The sequence below is a fragment of the Nannobrachium achirus genome (assembly GCF_963921795.1).
Source record: "Nannobrachium achirus genome assembly, chromosome: 6".
In the NCBI taxonomy this organism is placed as follows: Eukaryota; Metazoa; Chordata; class Actinopteri; order Myctophiformes; family Myctophidae; genus Nannobrachium; species Nannobrachium achirus.
Window position 1 is genome coordinate 24,362,017 of NC_137815.1, and position 20,423 is coordinate 24,382,439.

The following is a 20,423-nucleotide window of genomic DNA, read 5'->3' on the forward strand; positions in this document are numbered from 1 at the left end:
TTTACAAAGACCCTTCTTTGTAAATACCTTTTATTTTTGGCATTGTTGAAAACAGTTTTTGAGCGGTGGTCACAACGCTCCTATACGTGGCCGTGTGTGTGGGTCTGTCTGTCTGTCTGTCTGTCTCCGTGTCTGTCTGTCTGTCTGTCTGTAGCCTGCAGTAACCTTTTCTGACCACACATGTTAAGGGAGGGGCGCTGTTGCACACACACACACACACACACACACACACACACACACACACACACACACACACACACACACACACACACACACACACACACACACACACACACACACACACACACACACACACACGCTCAGTTCACACGAGTGTGATTTTTTCTGATGATATCTACAGCATAGTACTGTGTTCTGTCATTCAATGTTATATGAGTTAAAGACAAGGATCTCCTTGGAAATAAGCTGCAGGCTTACCCGAGTTTCCTTTTAGTTGACCTTGTACCAGTGAACTGTACCGTCATGAAACTGTACCTTTCCTTATGCAAACATCTAATGAATACTTCAATCAATCAATCAATCAATCAATCAAGTCTCTGTAATAACCTTGCTGTAGGGCATTCACAAATAGTGATTTTTAGTATTCAAATTATTCTACCTCAAAGTATTCGAATATTCGACAGGACTGGCCATAGTGGCCAAACTTCAAATATTAAGTAAGCAAGAGGCGAACATTGTGAAAATAGCCGATCTAAATGCTCACAACGAGCATGTAGATCTGCTATTTTCACAATATTTATCTGCGGAACCGAGTCACATTAAATGTAATACCTACAATTCTAAAGTGCTTGTCACGGTGGGGGCCCCCAGTTCAAATATGTTTATTTTGGGGGTCACGGCCTAAAAAGGTCTGAGAACCCCTCATCCACCAGGGGCATTGACAACTCATTCTTTATAAAGCCAAGCTTTATAAACTATTTGTTTTTTTAAAGAGAAAACAATAAAAATAAGCGAATATTCGACTTCGGTGAACATCATCGAAATAGTGACTTTGAAATTAGAATATTCGAATATTTGGTGAATGCCCTACCTTGCTGTAGTGAAGGCCATAAGCCAACACGGCTCCCGTCCCCGCCAGCAGTCCTGCCAGGGCATGCCTCCAGTGGGTGTGGTGGTTCCACTGGTACTGTTCACCTCCTGAGCGCTGGGTCTTCTCACTACTGCTGCTGCTGCTGCTGCGTGAGTGGAGGTCTGCAGCACACCAAGGACTGGGGGACAGCCGTAGAGGATGTCTGTGGACATAACACCATGGGACATTTAACCCATTTAGGCCTAGAATTATTGAATGCTTTAACTATTGAAAAATAACAGATTGCTGACATAGAAACATGTTTTTTTTTTTTTTTTTTTTAAACCTTAGAAGGATTCAAAAGACACTTATAGAATCTGGTCAAAATTCTAATTTCACAATAAAAAAAAAATAGCAGATCTACAAGCTCGCAGCGCGGCACCGAGTGCCGCGCTGTGAGCTTGTATATCTGCTATTTTTCAAAGGTTAAAGCATGAAATAATGATACACAATAATGTGTACCCATTCTTTAAAGTCAGTGGTGGTTTGGTTTTCAACCTTTTTCACATTAAGGTCCATTATGTATTCTGCAATTTGAGCCACGGACCACCATTTGATGAGATTTAGCGTCGCAGACCCAAAACGTACAATATTTGTTATCATTGGATGAGATTTTGTCCACAATTCCATGCTGTATTGATGTTGGTACCGTAGGAGAGATAACAGTTGATCAAAATAACAATTCTTCTACATTCTCTAATTGTATAGACTTCTTGTAAATTAAGTAATGCAAGTGTTTAGTTAACAATAATTTAACTCTTGAGAGCATAAAATGAAACCAAATGGACCCGTAAGGGTTTCATTTTACACTCTCAAGAGCTGAAGATCTATAAGGGTTCATTTGGTTACCAACTCTCCATCATTTAGCTGGGGACCACCTGGAACCCCCCTCCTCAAGGACCACTGGTGGTCCCCGGACCACTGATTTAAGTCATTGGTTCTCAAAGTGGGACCCCCAGAAGGTCCAGGGGGTCCCCAGAAAAAGTGGTTAAACAGCATGTTTACCCCTCTATCCGTTTATAATGTTGGCTATTAAAAAAGTAGCAGATCTACAAGCTCAAGGCACGACAATATGTTTGGAAAATGTTTCATAATTTACCCCAAAACACAAAACTTATAATCTGGTTCTCTTTTGTGCCTGATCCCTGCGGCACCTGTCTTGCACAATACATTTTCAGGCCAAATACATATCAATTTATGGGTACTAGACAAAATAATAATAAAAATAATTGAGAACCACTGCTCTAGCCTACACTGCAGTGTACCTGTCAAATAATGTTTCTCCACTCATGTATTCCTTTAATTTAATGCACATTACAAGTTCTAATTGCAGTATACATGGTAATATATGGATGCCACATTGTATCTACATGGGCTCATATTGTATCACAGAGAGGATAAATGGATGTGGACAAGTTGGAGTTTGGCATCACTTCCTGAGAGTGAAATAAAAACCCTTTTTGTTAATATTTTCCAGAATGACACTAATAAGGCCTAACCACGTTTGTTGGGCTTCTTCCTCACGGAAGACACAGGCTGGGGAGCTAACCCAACCTGCTCCCGGTAATATACAACAAGACTAGATTTTGTCTTTGGTTTTGGATATGGCATGCGTTGTCTTTTCATTGTTTTAAATCACTCGTAGAGTGAGTTTGTAGATCGGCTATTTTGGGTCAACATCCATATCGACCAGACCTTGTAGAAGGTCATCCGACTGCGTTGATCTGATGGACACCTGACCGCTCACCAGTGTTGACAGATTTTCAGAGAAAAACAAGCAGCCAAGTTCATGAAAACTAACCCAAAAGAAGTGACTGGGTCACACTGCATTTGATTCAAATAACTAGCAACTACCCATCAGAAACAAGCTTGGAGAAAGAAAAAAAAAAAAAAAGAAAAAAACATCCACCAACCAAGCGCAAAAACAAGCACAAAGTGGCTTATAATAGGCAGATGTGGCAACACTGGTTCCTCTGCTTTATGCAACAGTCAGTCTAATAATGTGTAACACTGAGGAGGTTCTTGAACGCTACCCTAAGCTGGAAGACCCTTCCTCTTGTTGTGTGGTGGGAACTTGTCCTAGTCAGTATAATCATTGTGACAGAGAAAAGTACTTCCACCAAACAACACTAAAGCAATAAACAGGAAGATATGCTCAGTAATTCAGAAGCTTCTTTGATAAGGCAGGAGGTTCCTCTTGTTGAGGTCAATGATTAACTTCAACTCCACCATGATGTAGTAATAGCCAACCTGAGAGTGACTGGCTGGAGTTTACACTCCTATTCTATCCAGTCAATCCAGAGGCTGTCCCTGATCGCCTCACCGGCCCATTAAACTCTGACCCTTGTCCAGGTCATTCAAAGAGTGCTTTAAAACATGCATGTTACTGTCTGTCTACGCAGATATTCAATTATACACATATACATATACCACGGTGCAAAAGATTTCAAATGAAGAAAAAGGCTGCACACTCGTAACCATCATTTAATGAAAAAATCACACCCGTGTGAACTGAGCGGTGGTCGTGGAGGCTGTGCAACAGCACTACTGGGTGGGTGCAGCGGGGTTAGTGTGCTTTACAATGCTGTAGTTTCTTCACACACTCTAATTTATTTGACCCTAAAACATTCAGTTTGTTAATAATAATAATAATACTTGACCACACATGCTGACCCACCCTTCCCCCCTGTGTGTGTGTGTGTGTGTGTGTGTGTGTGTGTGTGTGTGTGTGTGTGTGTGTGTGTGTGTGTGTGTGTGTGTGAGAACAACAGCGCCCCTCCCTTAACATGTGTGGTCAGAAAAGGTACTGCAGGCTTGAGGCTACATACACGGACGGCCGGACGGATGGATACCCACACACACGGCCACGTATAGGAGACGGTGTGACCACCGCTCAAAAACATTTATTGCTAGTACCTGAGACAAGGAATCATCTACAGTAAAAGCTGCTTGTGTCTGTTTTGTCAGTGGAAACATCAACTGATGTAACAGATTCTCAAACAGCAAAAGTGTTGACGGATTTAATAAAGGCATTTCAACTACAACGTTGGTAGAGTTTCTTAGTGTTTACTTACCTTTGAGTTTTATTCAGAGGTCCAAGTCTTGTCAGCCGTTGACAGTGTCTGAGAGGCAGCATTGCATTGGTGTTCTGTGGAGGAGAGTCACAACGTTAGAAATGAAATGAATAGAACATTGAACCAGGAAAGGCGTTTCTGTGATGATTACACCATAAACTGTACAAGCAGATTACTGTGTCCTCAGCCTGTGTTCAGTCAGTGTTACACCCTGAGTGATTGTGAAAAAAAACACCATGAATCTCATGGGTTTTATGATAGAACAGAGTTATGTCTGGTTATGAAATAATGGTAGCCAATCTTACATTATAGTCCTTAACCACTCAGTTAAGACCCGGAACACTATTATTACGCATTATTACTTTAACCATTATTTTAGGCTTTAACTATTAAAAAATAGCAGATACACAAGTGCTTGTAAGATCTGCTATTTTTGAAAATGTTATAAATGTCTTCTAAATCCTTCTTCTAAATCAGTGGTTCTCAAACTCTTTCCATGTCAAGGACCCCCACAATCACATGTATTTGGCCGTGGACCCCCATCTCAAAATATGTTGTTGTCCCAGGGACCCTCCCAGAAGCAAATATTTGAGTTACAAATGTTTCGCTTTTAAAAAGATATATTCAAAGATTTGCAAAACATTTCACAAATTTCTCTAAAATAGCAGATCTACAAGCTCGCAGTGCGTGCTGTGAGGTTGTATATCTGCTATTTTTTCATAGTTAAAGCATGCAATAATGGTATATATATATAATATATATATGGTAATATACGGAAAATGTGTTGTGCCAGGGACTGGAAAAGAAGAAGAAAATGCTGCTGTTTTAGAGTGTCTGCAACTACGGACATTTCAATCAATAACTTACTAACAACTTATTTTAGGAAGCATGTTGTTGTTGTTCTCCATCTCCATCAGAACAGATGCTCCTCTGGCTGAAAAACAACCAATTGGATGACCAAACTCCCTCCACTCCTCCTCATTTAACTAAGCAGGGGTTATACCACCACCACAGCCAACCAGGGTTAAGGGGTGTGTCCTCATTTGACAGGCCAACCAGGGTTAAGGGGCGTGCCCTCATTTGACAGGCCAACCAGGGTTAAGGGGCGTGCCCTCATTTGACAGGCCAACCAGGGTTAAGGGGTGTGGCCTCATTTGACAGGCCAACCAGGGTTAAGGGGCGTGAACAAACACAGAGGTGGAGGAGGGGTAAATAGAAGGCTACCAAGGCGCCCTACACACAGTTGGGACAGCTATCGTGTCGTGTAGTCTGAGATTGAGGGGGGGGGTTGGGGCAGATCCAATGGACTCACACATATGCGTGAAACATCTTCTCCGTATCGTCTGAGAATGGCCACTGGGAACGCCGTACTGATGCATTGTCAATGGAAGGTTGTTTGGTGTTTTGTCGTTGCCGTGTCTCTAGCTCAACCACAGCCTGTCTTTTGGCCAAGAGACACAGCAACGACAAAACACCAAACAACCTTCCATTGACAATGCATTAGTACGGCGCCCCCAGTGGCCATTCTCAGACGATATGGAGAAGATGTTTCACGCAAATGTCTGTACGGCGCCTTACAAGTTGCTGCTACTCGAAACTGGTAAAAGAAAACAAAGCCTATCCTTACTTCCCCGACATTTCTATAATACAATTTATTTTTCATTGTGTTTTACGACTGTGTTTTTTTTAAACAAGCCCAAAAGCTTTTTCTTTTTTTTTAGGTGTTGATCCTTTTAGTTGACCTTGTACCAGTGAACTGTATTATCAGTAAACTGTACCGTTTCAGTGACGTCAATACGTGCGCGTCACGCGTCTCTGACGCATTCACGTTGCCTAAAGACGCATTCACGTCAGTGTCCTTGGGTCCCATGGACGCATCCACGTTAAAATAATTTACCACGTCGCGAAAAAAATATATTTTAAAAAGTCCAGACGCCACCATTGTTCATGGGTGAAGGCATGCTACTTAATGCTATGTTAACACAAATGAAATCCGCGTAGAAGGTCTTAAAACAGACGATAGAACTAACGACAGTGCGTTCTATCGTCCACCGATGCCATTTTGGGCGACCGTAGATGGTCACAGAATTCAATGGGTGCCTGAGTTTTAGCGTAGCACCGGGCCGCTCTCTGACCATAGTGGCACAGGATGTTTGGTGATACACCGAAAAGAGTTCCCCCACAGAACGTGTGCAAGGCACAGCGCTGAAATATGACGTCTCTACACTGCAGCGACACAACAAGCAAGCAACACTTTATGCAGCTGCACCCATCAGAACTTGCATCAAAGCCCTGATAATATTTATAATAAATAATTGCTCTTCCTTGCGTTAGCATGGAGTCTGTTCTTTAGAGACTAGAAGCGGAGTTTTACAGAGTCCATGGAACGTAGTGGGGGCGCTCAGGCTAGCGCACCCCCAGGCTAGTGTAGCTAAGGCTAGTGTTAGTGTATTAAATGTGGAGCAGTGTCTGCCTCGCTCTCTCCCCGACCACGTCCACGGTGGTGTCGCATTAACGTGTATTTTGCGATCATCGCACACGACGGCGACGCTGCCATTAACAAGCGAGCTTTTCGTGTCAAGCATGCATGCAGAGGCAGGAGGTAAACAAAAGCATCCAGTCCATAGAGTTGATACAGTCAGGCAAGTCAACGCGCATTCGCGCACTGCTATGACGCTCGCATCAGCCCGTTCCAGCAGTGTTTCTCAATCAGTAGTCCGCGGACCTGACTAGCGCCGCATGCATGTTAATGCACAACACAGGCATGCACTCGTCTCCGACACACACACACACACACACACACACACACACACACACACACACACACACACACACACACACACACACACACACACATACAAACACACACACACACACGGTCCTCTCACATATGGAAAACATTAACGCTTATAACGTTTTGAACGATTAAAACCTTTTTTGGGGGAAAAACTTTTGAAAAATAAAGAAAATATATGTTTTTATTTTTCGATAAAATAATCTTACAATTCCAAATTGTAAGATTTGGAATTGTGGTTAATTTCCTTCATACACATTTCTACGTAACATGAACATAACCATATAATAACCAATTCAAGTTAAATGCTGCACTTTGTCAAAAATGACATGACGCGTTGAATTTTTGTGGGACCCATAAAATATCCCTGGGACTCATCCGAAAGACCCCTCTTGGGTCCCAGGACTCATTACATTAAAAACCTATTAACATCACTGCCGTTTCCTATTCACACTTCTAATAAAGTCTTCAATCAATCAATCTGCAACACAATTGTATAACATATGTAGTGGACGGACCCCCCTGCTTCATCTCTCTCTCTCTCTCTCTCAGATACTAAACATGAAGTCGCTGGAATAAACTAGATTTTCTAATCCACAAGAAGACATGGTCATGAACAGAAGCCTTCCTTTATCAATAAGACAAAGCTATCAGCCACCATCAACTCATTTACGTACACATCAACCTGGTGCAGTGATTTATTGTGGAGGTTATCAATTAATCACTATAGCTTAGCCCCGATAACAACACAAAGTATTGTTATAAAAAGATATAAATAAAATCTGGTCACAATGAAGAATTTCCCCCATGAGAGAGAGAGATTTAATTCATACAAGCCTTATCACTAAAACACAACAAAACAAAACAGCTGCATTGATAATGAATTGAGGGTAATGGACACATGCACAGAGAAGTGTGCAGCTACTGTAAGCAATCTCTGAAAACTAAAACGTTTTAAAATCTGTTATTTTTGGTGAGTGATACCATTGAGCAAACAAAGTATTAATTGGTCAAAATGTTATGAAAGTTATTCAAATTCCAAATCAAATATAACATGGACATGTCCTCAGACTCCTCACTGCCACAGGAGCATATCTATGTTACCCGTTTACCTAACCCTAAGGTAAGTGGGGAACATGGGAGGACCTGGGAGGGGGTCATCGCCATATTGGCTTTGTGGTGGTGGACATCTTTGGCAAAATACCAGAACTCCAAAATGAGTGGACAATAATATTACCAGAAACACAAAGATATACTGTAGCCCTGAATGGCCATACATGTCTGTAACTCTGAGAGTCTTCAAATGAAACCAAATGGACCCTTACAGATCCATTTGGTTTAAAATGTCTTTCTATGAATTATACTGAATACTGTTTTAGGGACTAACTATGTTGGTAAATATTCCATAGCGTCTACCTCCCAATAAAAACCCTTACAAGGGTTTTGAGGACGACTGACCAGTCACTTCTTCTGGTCCCACCAACATGACTGAAGACCAGGGGGGAGACCGACAGATCATTTCACGCTGTAGCGCCCAAACTGTGGAACCATCCGACCTCCACTCCATGTTAAAGTGTCTCAAACCTTTGCCTGTGTTTAAATCACGTCTGAAAACTCATTTGAACTCCTTGGCTTTACATGGTTCAGAATGAGTTGCTGTTTCCGTTAGGTAATGTGTCTGTGTGTTAGACCCCCCTTACACCCTCTGTTTTACTATTAGTATTTTATATTTGTTTACTGAGTGTACTGTACAGTAGTAGTAGTAGATGAATAGGTTCATCGCTGTTGTTTTAAGTGTGCTGTGCTAAATAATAATAAATGAAGTGGATCATATTGGATTCCTTTCCTAAAACAGTTTCAAATACTTGTGTCCAAAAATAGTGTTACATGGTCATCAATCCTAACAAAGATTAGTTACACATTACATTTAGTTTTTCCTTTACTACCACTGTTTTCCTAACTATAACACTGTAACACTACACTACAGCTGTGGTTCTCAACCTTAATATCAGTCTGCAACCCCCAAAATAATCATATTTTAACTGTGAACCCCCACACCCTGACGAGCACTAAGAGTTAAGGCATTAGATTTTGTATATCAGGGTTCTATTGTGAAAATAGAAGTCTACACATTGTAAGCATGTAGATCGGCTATTTTCACAATTTTCTGCTCTAATATTTGACAATTTGGCCAATGTTTGTCATTTCAGAGGTATTAATTTCATTTCAGAGGCTTCCTTAAATTGTCACTTTAGAAATGTCCTATACAATGTTGAGTGAGAAAACAATGTTGTTGCACAATAAGGTAATCATCTGGGAACCCCCCAAAATGTTGAGAACCACTGCTCTACACTACAGTATCATCTTATATCTGCAGCGATGAATTTCACCATAATACACCCAGTCAATACTGAATCATGATGGGTGGCACTGTGTGCTTTCCATGATTGCCCAATTTTATGACCACCTTATTTCATTATAGATCATAATTTACCTTACCTTCCAGTAAGTATTTTTGAGACAATATAGAATCAAACTCTGTACACTCGTTGCAAAAGCATTATAAATATAGGCTATTGTTTTACTATAAATACTACATTTTGTAAAATTAGCTCCTTATAATTTAATTCACTGTAAAGGTAACTTTAATACAATGATACTTTCATTTTACACAATCAGCCAACATTCTCCTTCTTCAGCACATAATCATTTAGATTATGTGCTCAAGATAGCAATGATAACAATGCCATCTCCAAACAGTGGACAGTCTAGACACTGAAAATGGGGTTGGTATGACTGTGAGACATTGTTTAGCTTCGTTTATTGGTAAAATACTTACTGGAAGCCAGTGGAAGGTTTAATAGCAAATCATTTAACGCTATGTTCAAGACAGTAGGATTCACAAAACCTGGATCAGTCAGTCCCCCTGCAAGATTGCTCCAAACATACAGTAACTTTTTGTCTTTATCTCTTTGTCATTTATATTCCTTCTGGTTAAACATGCCAGGGGTTGAGCTCATTATTATTAAATTCAAACTAAGTACAGGTTACTTATTACACAATTACACTTTTGCTTTACATAATCAGGCAACATTCTTCTACTAAATGATCATGTGCTGAATAATTTCCCGTTATAGCAATAATAGTAATGCTATTTTCCAAGAACAGTGCAGTGGACACTGAAAACTGTTGGTATATATGACATGACTGTGTTGAGACATATAGTTTACGTTCATTGGTTTATGGATTTATATAGTTTTGGGGTAAACAAAAGTAAGCAAAACATCTGTGTGTATGTGAACAACATCACGCATGTGTTCATCATCATCATCATCATCATCATCATCATCATTCATTCTCCACAATCCACATCATATGACCACAAACATTATTCAACTGTTAGCAACACTACTAGCCACACAGGCTAACAGTAAAACACTCACTTTGTGCCGTTGTCAGTTGAACGTGACAACATCTCCTGTTTCTACTGGTAACGAATACGTTTAGAGCATTACAAGTACTCACCTCTACTTTAAATAGAAGCTTTTTAATAGAGATGCTGTTGAGAAGCTGCTGGAGACACGTTGCACCTCCTCAGAGCTGTTCTCTGTTATCAGCCTGTTCCAGAGCTGAGGTGCGTTCAAGATAAACTCTGTCAAAACAACACATGGGAGGCAGCTCTGAGTCTGAACCACCTAGAACAGTGTTTCTCAAACTTTCAGATTTCAAGGTCTCTCCTTAACTCTGACAGTGTACAAATGGAACCAAATAGGGTTTATTTGGTTCCATTCCATTTGTACACTAGTCTTGTTACTTAGACTTGTCTCAGTGTCTGGGTCCATTTAGAGCCCCCTAAGGAACCCACAGAGTCCCTGGAATCCACTTTGAGACCCACTGACAGCAGTGGTGGAAAAAGTATTCAATTTTTACTCAGGTAAAAGTATCAATAGCCTACTGCAATATAGAAATACTTTAACTGTTACAAGTAAAAGTCCGTAATTCAACATAGGCTATATATAGGCTTACATGTTGTAAAAGTAGTCCAACACCAAAGTCTTGGCATCAGAACTTAAAGTAGGCCTACTAAAAGAAAAAGTAGGCCTACAAAAAAACACTTTCAAGATTTTTCCAAAATATATATGATATAGCCAGGATATATGATATATTAATGGTTGGCTGGGGACCCCCTGGAATCCCCCCCTTAAAGATCCTGGGGGTCCCCGGACCCCACTAATAAGTAATGGAAATGATCAATTACCAAGTATTAGGCCTACTTAATTTATGTAATCAATTGATATGTTTTGTTCTGATAGTGATTTGCTATTAGTGTTTGTTCGGTTACAAGGGCTCCCCACCAATCCCCCATCTCTATAGCAAACAGAACATATATTTTCAGGTCGGGATACCAGTTTCATCCAATCAGGAGAGAGAACTGATGAATGAAAAGAGTTTTATAATGATGTTAGGAAAATGCTAAGGGTAAAGTGACCTGTGCTTTTCTAAATATTTGAGGTCATGTTTTGCTCAGATAGACTCACTTTAATGAGCCCACTTATGGCCAAGGGCCCACAAGAGAGGGTGGTGGGCATAGGTGGTGGGCAGATAAATTTGAAGATGATAAATTGATTCTTTCTTTCAATTGGATGAAATTGGCAACCCACCTGTAAATGTGTTGAGAGGACGAGAGCCCTGTTGAATTTAACTTTAACCTTTGTTTTGACTTCCAAGCTTCCAAGCAGCCCATGCACATTAATGCATTACTAATTATTCAATAATATGATTGGATGTCAAAGGTGTTCCTGAACAAGACACTTAACAGCTCTGAGCCATCTGAACAGCCATGCCATCAGCTGGGTGAAGTTAGAAAAGCAATTTAAAGAACTGTAAATATCAACCCACTTCCCTATCCGTTTCCATCTATCATGAAAACACATTGTGTAAATACCGGTACACACATGAATTAAATGCACAGGCACATGCACTGATGAAATAAACACACATAGAGGTTTCTTCTATTCTTCTATCCCAGGGGTGCCCACACTTTTTTGACGTGAGATTAAAATGACTAGCTCAGCATGATCTATAACATCCAAAATGTTTTAGCTGAGGGCCTGAGGGAGGCTTTGGAATAGCAGCACTGGCGTTACATTTTAGACAAACACATGCACTTACTGTAAGGGGTATGGAAGTGGTAGGTTGTGGGGTTCTTTGTAATGCTACTGACTCTTGAACAAAGTATTGCATTGGAGGTTTGCCTACTTTAGAAGCCATAAGGGAGCTGACAGGTCCTTCTTGATGTCATATTGACATATTTTTTTTATATTTTAATTATATATTTTTAGAGGCATGTCATGTGGTCTACCTGCACACCCTTGGTGATCTACTTTCTGGTAGATCACGATCTACCTTTTGGGCACCCCTGTTCTATCCCATTGAGGTTAGTCGGTCACTGTTGTAGTACAATATAATACAATGCCGGTCAATAGCTAGTCAAGTACTGCACTTCAGTATTTTATCATTAATCACATGAACCTTTGGTTATACTGTACAAAGGTGAGATAGAATGTATATTGTATATGCATTACATCAAGCCCTGTCTCAATTATTACTATATTTCTGGGATACGTTAACCAGGGTAATAACATATGTAAACACCTTGTATTAGTCTATTTTCATAGTAAAGAAGTTTGAAGTGAGCGGTGGTGCATGTGGCCGTGTGTGCAGCAGTTCATTTCAGGGTCGCGTGTGTGCGTGTGTACACATAGTCTCATAGTCACACACACACACACGCACGCACGCACACACACACACAGGAGTGGAGTGGTGTGACTACCACTCAACAATATTTATATCAATAATTTTAACCATAGAATCGAGCCATCCAGGACCCTGGTGAATTGTGATCATGAAACTTTGATTGTTAAAATATATATTTGAATAAAACATAAAACATGCATGTTACTGTCTGTCTACGCAGATATTCAATTATACACATATACATATACCACGGTGCAAAAGATTTCAAATGAAGAAAAAGGCTGCACACTCGTAACCATCATTTAATGAAAAAATCACACCCGTGTGAACTGAGCGGTGGTCGTGGAGGCTGTGCAACAGCACTACTGGGTGGGTGCAGCGGGGTTAGTGTGCTTTACAATGCTGTAGTTTCTTCACACACTCTAATTTATTTGACCCTAAAACATTCAGTTTGTTAATAATAATAATAATACTTGACCACACATGCTGACCCACCCTTCCCCCCTGTGTGTGTGTGTGTGTGTGTGTGTGTGTGTGTGTGTGTGTGTGTGTGTGTGTGTGTGTGTGTGTGTGTGAGAACAACAGCGCCCCTCCCTTAACATGTGTGGTCAGAAAAGGTACTGCAGGCTTGAGGCTACATACACGGACGGCCGGACGGCCGGACGGATGGATACCCACACACACGGCCACGTATAGGAGACGGTGTGACCACCGCTCAAAAACATTTATTGCTAGTACCTGAGACAAGGAATCATCTACAGTAAAAGCTGCTTGTGTCTGTTTTGTCAGTGGAAACATCAACTGATGTAACAGATTCTCAAACAGCAAAAGTGTTGACGGATTTAATAAAGGCATTTCAACTACAACGTTGGTAGAGTTTCTTAGTGTTTACTTACCTTTGAGTTTTATTCAGAGGTCCAAGTCTTGTCAGCCGTTGACAGTGTCTGAGAGGCAGCATTGCATTGGTGTTCTGTGGAGGAGAGTCACAACGTTAGAAATGAAATGAATAGAACATTGAACCAGGAAAGGCGTTTCTGTGATGATTACACCATAAACTGTACAAGCAGATTACTGTGTCCTCAGCCTGTGTTCAGTCAGTGTTACACCCTGAGTGATTGTGAAAAAAAACACCATGAATCTCATGGGTTTTATGATAGAACAGAGTTATGTCTGGTTATGAAATAATGGTAGCCAATCTTACATTATAGTCCTTAACCACTCAGTTAAGACCCGGAACACTATTATTACGCATTATTACTTTAACCATTATTTTAGGCTTTAACTATTAAAAAAATAGCAGATACACAAGTGCTTGTAAGATCTGCTATTTTTGAAAATGTTATAAATGTCTTCTAAATCCTTCTTCTAAATCAGTGGTTCTCAAACTCTTTCCATGTCAAGGACCCCCACAATCACATGTATTTGGCCGTGGACCCCCATCTCAAAATATGTTGTTGTCCCAGGGACCCTCCCAGAAGCAAATATTTGAGTTACAAATGTTTCGCTTTTAAAAAGATATATTCAAAGATTTGCAAAACATTTCACAAATTTCTCTAAAATAGCAGATCTACAAGCTCGCAGTGCGTGCTGTGAGGTTGTATATCTGCTATTTTTTCATAGTTAAAGCATGCAATAATGGTATATATATATAATATATATATGGTAATATACGGAAAATGTGTTGTGCCAGGGACTGGAAAAGAAGAAGAAAATGCTGCTGTTTTAGAGTGTCTGCAACTACGGACATTTCAATCAATAACTTACTAACAACTTATTTTAGGAAGCATGTTGTTGTTGTTCTCCATCTCCATCAGAACAGATGCTCCTCTGGCTGAAAAACAACCAATTGGATGACCAAACTCCCTCCACTCCTCCTCATTTAACTAAGCAGGGGTTATACCACCACCACAGCCAACCAGGGTTAAGGGGTGTGTCCTCATTTGACAGGCCAACCAGGGTTAAGGGGCGTGCCCTCATTTGACAGGCCAACCAGGGTTAAGGGGCGTGCCCTCATTTGACAGGCCAACCAGGGTTAAGGGGTGTGGCCTCATTTGACAGGCCAACCAGGGTTAAGGGGCGTGAACAAACACAGAGGTGGAGGAGGGGTAAATAGAAGGCTACCAAGGCGCCCTACACACAGTTGGGACAGCTATCGTGTCGTGTAGTCTGAGATTGAGGGGGGGGGTTGGGGCAGATCCAATGGACTCACACATATGCGTGAAACATCTTCTCCGTATCGTCTGAGAATGGCCACTGGGAACGCCGTACTGATGCATTGTCAATGGAAGGTTGTTTGGTGTTTTGTCGTTGCCGTGTCTCTAGCTCAACCACAGCCTGTCTTTTGGCCAAGAGACACAGCAACGACAAAACACCAAACAACCTTCCATTGACAATGCATTAGTACGGCGCCCCCAGTGGCCATTCTCAGACGATATGGAGAAGATGTTTCACGCAAATGTCTGTACGGCGCCTTACAAGTTGCTGCTACTCGAAACTGGTAAAAGAAAACAAAGCCTATCCTTACTTCCCCGACATTTCTATAATACAATTTATTTTTCATTGTGTTTTACGACTGTGTTTTTTTTTAAACAAGCCCAAAAGCTTTTTCTTTTTTTTTAGGTGTTGATCCTTTTAGTTGACCTTGTACCAGTGAACTGTATTATCAGTAAACTGTACCGTTTCAGTGACGTCAATACGTGCGCGTCACGCGTCTCTGACGCATTCACGTTGCCTAAAGACGCATTCACGTCAGTGTCCTTGGGTCCCATGGACGCATCCACGTTAAAATAATTTACCACGTCGCGAAAAAAATATATTTTAAAAAGTCCAGACGCCACCATTGTTCATGGGTGAAGGCATGCTACTTAATGCTATGTTAACACAAATGAAATCCGCGTAGAAGGTCTTAAAACAGACGATAGAACTAACGACAGTGCGTTCTATCGTCCACCGATGCCATTTTGGGCGACCGTAGATGGTCACAGAATTCAATGGGTGCCTGAGTTTTAGCGTAGCACCGGGCCGCTCTCTGACCATAGTGGCACAGGATGTTTGGTGATACACCGAAAAGAGTTCCCCCACAGAACGTGTGCAAGGCACAGCGCTGAAATATGACGTCTCTACACTGCAGCGACACAACAAGCAAGCAACACTTTATGCAGCTGCACCCATCAGAACTTGCATCAAAGCCCTGATAATATTTATAATAAATAATTGCTCTTCCTTGCGTTAGCATGGAGTCTGTTCTTTAGAGACTAGAAGCGGAGTTTTACAGAGTCCATGGAACGTAGTGGGGGCGCTCAGGCTAGCGCACCCCCAGGCTAGTGTAGCTAAGGCTAGTGTTAGTGTATTAAATGTGGAGCAGTGTCTGCCTCGCTCTCTCCCCGACCACGTCCACGGTGGTGTCGCATTAACGTGTATTTTGCGATCATCGCACACGACGGCGACGCTGCCATTAACAAGCGAGCTTTTCGTGTCAAGCATGCATGCAGAGGCAGGAGGTAAACAAAAGCATCCAGTCCATAGAGTTGATACAGTCAGGCAAGTCAACGCGCATTCGCGCACTGCTATGACGCTCGCATCAGCCCGTTCCAGCAGTGTTTCTCAATCAGTAGTCCGCGGACCTGACTAGCGCCGCATGCATGTTAATGCACAACACAGGCATGCACTCGTCTCCGACACACACACACACACACACACACACACACACACACACACACACACACACACACACACACACATACAAACACACACACACACACGGTCCTCTCACATATGGAAAACATTAACGCTTATAACGTTTTGAACGATTAAAACCTTTTTTGGGGGAAAAACTTTTGAAAAATAAAGAAAATATATGTTTTTATTTTTCGATAAAATAATCTTACAATTCCAAATTGTAAGATTTGGAATTGTGGTTAATTTCCTTCATACACATTTCTACGTAACATGAACATAACCATATAATAACCAATTCAAGTTAAATGCTGCACTTTGTCAAAAATGACATGACGCGTTGAATTTTTGTGGGACCCATAAAATATCCCTGGGACTCATCCGAAAGACCCCTCTTGGGTCCCAGGACTCATTACATTAAAAACCTATTAACATCACTGCCGTTTCCTATTCACACTTCTAATAAAGTCTTCAATCAATCAATCTGCAACACAATTGTATAACATATGTAGTGGACGGACCCCCCTGCTTCATCTCTCTCTCTCTCTCTCTCAGATACTAAACATGAAGTCGCTGGAATAAACTAGATTTTCTAATCCACAAGAAGACATGGTCATGAACAGAAGCCTTCCTTTATCAATAAGACAAAGCTATCAGCCACCATCAACTCATTTACGTACACATCAACCTGGTGCAGTGATTTATTGTGGAGGTTATCAATTAATCACTATAGCTTAGCCCCGATAACAACACAAAGTATTGTTATAAAAAGATATAAATAAAATCTGGTCACAATGAAGAATTTCCCCCATGAGAGAGAGAGATTTAATTCATACAAGCCTTATCACTAAAACACAACAAAACAAAACAGCTGCATTGATAATGAATTGAGGGTAATGGACACATGCACAGAGAAGTGTGCAGCTACTGTAAGCAATCTCTGAAAACTAAAACGTTTTAAAATCTGTTATTTTTGGTGAGTGATACCATTGAGCAAACAAAGTATTAATTGGTCAAAATGTTATGAAAGTTATTCAAATTCCAAATCAAATATAACATGGACATGTCCTCAGACTCCTCACTGCCACAGGAGCATATCTATGTTACCCGTTTACCTAACCCTAAGGTAAGTGGGGAACATGGGAGGACCTGGGAGGGGGTCATCGCCATATTGGCTTTGTGGTGGTGGACATCTTTGGCAAAATACCAGAACTCCAAAATGAGTGGACAATAATATTACCAGAAACACAAAGATATACTGTAGCCCTGAATGGCCATACATGTCTGTAACTCTGAGAGTCTTCAAATGAAACCAAATGGACCCTTACAGATCCATTTGGTTTAAAATGTCTTTCTATGAATTATACTGAATACTGTTTTAGGGACTAACTATGTTGGTAAATATTCCATAGCGTCTACCTCCCAATAAAAACCCTTACAAGGGTTTTGAGGACGACTGACCAGTCACTTCTTCTGGTCCCACCAACATGACTGAAGACCAGGGGGGAGACCGACAGATCATTTCACGCTGTAGCGCCCAAACTGTGGAACCATCCGACCTCCACTCCATGTTAAAGTGTCTCAAACCTTTGCCTGTGTTTAAATCACGTCTGAAAACTCATTTGAACTCCTTGGCTTTACATGGTTCAGAATGAGTTGCTGTTTCCGTTAGGTAATGTGTCTGTGTGTTAGACCCCCCTTACACCCTCTGTTTTACTATTAGTATTTTATATTTGTTTACTGAGTGTACTGTACAGTAGTAGTAGTAGATGAATAGGTTCATCGCTGTTGTTTTAAGTGTGCTGTGCTAAATAATAATAAATGAAGTGGATCATATTGGATTCCTTTCCTAAAACAGTTTCAAATACTTGTGTCCAAAAATAGTGTTACATGGTCATCAATCCTAACAAAGATTAGTTACACATTACATTTAGTTTTTCCTTTACTACCACTGTTTTCCTAACTATAACACTGTAACACTACACTACAGCTGTGGTTCTCAACCTTAATATCAGTCTGCAACCCCCAAAATAATCATATTTTAACTGTGAACCCCCACACCCTGACGAGCACTAAGAGTTAAGGCATTAGATTTTGTATATCAGGGTTCTATTGTGAAAATAGAAGTCTACACATTGTAAGCATGTAGATCGGCTATTTTCACAATTTTCTGCTCTAATATTTGACAATTTGGCCAATGTTTGTCATTTCAGAGGTATTAATTTCATTTCAGAGGCTTCCTTAAATTGTCACTTTAGAAATGTCCTATACAATGTTGAGTGAGAAAACAATGTTGTTGCACAATAAGGTAATCATCTGGGAACCCCCCAAAATGTTGAGAACCACTGCTCTACACTACAGTATCATCTTATATCTGCAGCGATGAATTTCACCATAATACACCCAGTCAATACTGAATCATGATGGGTGGCACTGTGTGCTTTCCATGATTGCCCAATTTTATGACCACCTTATTTCATTATAGATCATAATTTACCTTACCTTCCAGTAAGTATTTTTGAGACAATATAGAATCAAACTCTGTACACTCGTTGCAAAAGCATTATAAATATAGGCTATTGTTTTACTATAAATACTACATTTTGTAAAATTAGCTCCTTATAATTTAATTCACTGTAAAGGTAACTTTAATACAATGATACTTTCATTTTACACAATCAGCCAACATTCTCCTTCTTCAGCACATAATCATTTAGATTATGTGCTCAAGATAGCAATGATAACAATGCCATCTCCAAACAGTGGACAGTCTAGACACTGAAAATGGGGTTGGTATGACTGTGAGACATTGTTTAGCTTCGTTTATTGGTAAAATACTTACTGGAAGCCAGTGGAAGGTTTAATAGCAAATCATTTAACGCTATGTTCAAGACAGTAGGATTCACAAAACCTGGATCAGTCAGTCCCCCTGCAAGATTGCTCCAAACATACAGTAACTTTTTGTCTTTATCTCTTTGTCATTTATATTCCTTCTGGTTAAACATGCCAGGGGTTGAGCTCATTATTATTAAATTCAAACTAAGTACAGGTTACTTATTACACAATTACACTTTTGCTTTACATAATCAGGCAACATTCTTCTACTAAATGATCATGTGCTGAATAATTTCCCGTTATAGCAATAATAGTAATGCTATTTTCCAAGAACAGTGCAGTGGACACTGAAAACTGTTGGTATATATGACATGACTGTGTTGAGACATATAGTTTACGTTCATTGGTTTATGGATTTATATAGTTTTGGGGTAAACAAAAGTAAGCAAAACATCTGTGTGTATGTGAACAACATCACGCATGTGTTCATCATCATCATCATCATCATCATCATCATCATCATTCATTCTCCACAATCCACATCATATGACCACAAACATTATTCAACTGTTAGCAACACTACTAGCCACACAGGCTAACAGTAAAACACTCACTTTGTGCCGTTGTCAGTTGAACGTGACAACATCTCCTGTTTCTACTGGTAACGAATACGTTTAGAGCATTACAAGTACTCACCTCTACTTTAAATAGAAGCTTTTTAATAGAGATGCTGTTGAGAAGCTGCTGGAGACACGTTGCACCTCCTCAGAGCTGTTCTCTGTTATCAGCCTGTTCCAGAGCTGAGGTGCGTTCAAGATAAACTCTGTCAAAACAACACATGGGAGGCAGCTCTGAGTCTGAACCACCTAGAACAGTGTTTCTCAAACTTTCAGATTTCAAGGTCTCTCCTTAACTCTGACAGTGTACAAATGGAACCAAATAGGGTTTATTTGGTTCCATTCCATTTGTACACTAGTCTTGTTACTTAGACTTGTCTCAGTGTCTGGGTCCATTTAGAGCCCCCTAAGGAACCCACAGAGTCCCTGGAATCCACTTTGAGACCCACTGACAGCAGTGGTGGAAAAAGTATTCAATTTTTACTCAGGTAAAAGTATCAATAGCCTACTGCAATATAGAAATACTTTAACTGTTACAAGTAAAAGTCCGTAATTCAACATAGGCTATATATAGGCTTACA

The 20,423-nt window shown here is 40.5% G+C and overlaps 1 protein-coding gene across 3 annotated transcripts in view; it reads right to left on the minus strand.

Moving 5' to 3' along the window:
- The window catches only part of suox (sulfite oxidase), a 35,544-nt gene extending 15,538 nt beyond the window's left edge, over positions 1–20,006 (minus strand). For all 3 annotated transcript variants that reach the window (XM_080728964.1, XM_080728963.1, XM_080728965.1), the window contains exons 1-5: positions 19,922–20,006; positions 13,612–13,685; positions 10,484–10,610; positions 4,165–4,238; positions 1,052–1,253 (exon numbers count right to left, since the gene is read on the minus strand). In XM_080728964.1, coding sequence (XP_080585090.1) covers positions 1,052–1,253; positions 4,165–4,226 — 264 coding nt within the window. In that variant the 5' untranslated portion in view covers positions 4,227–4,238; positions 10,484–10,610; positions 13,612–13,685; positions 19,922–20,006. The remainder of the gene's footprint in view (positions 1–1,051; positions 1,254–4,164; positions 4,239–10,483; positions 10,611–13,611; positions 13,686–19,921) is intronic.
- Between the last annotated feature and the right edge of the window lie 417 nt (positions 20,007–20,423).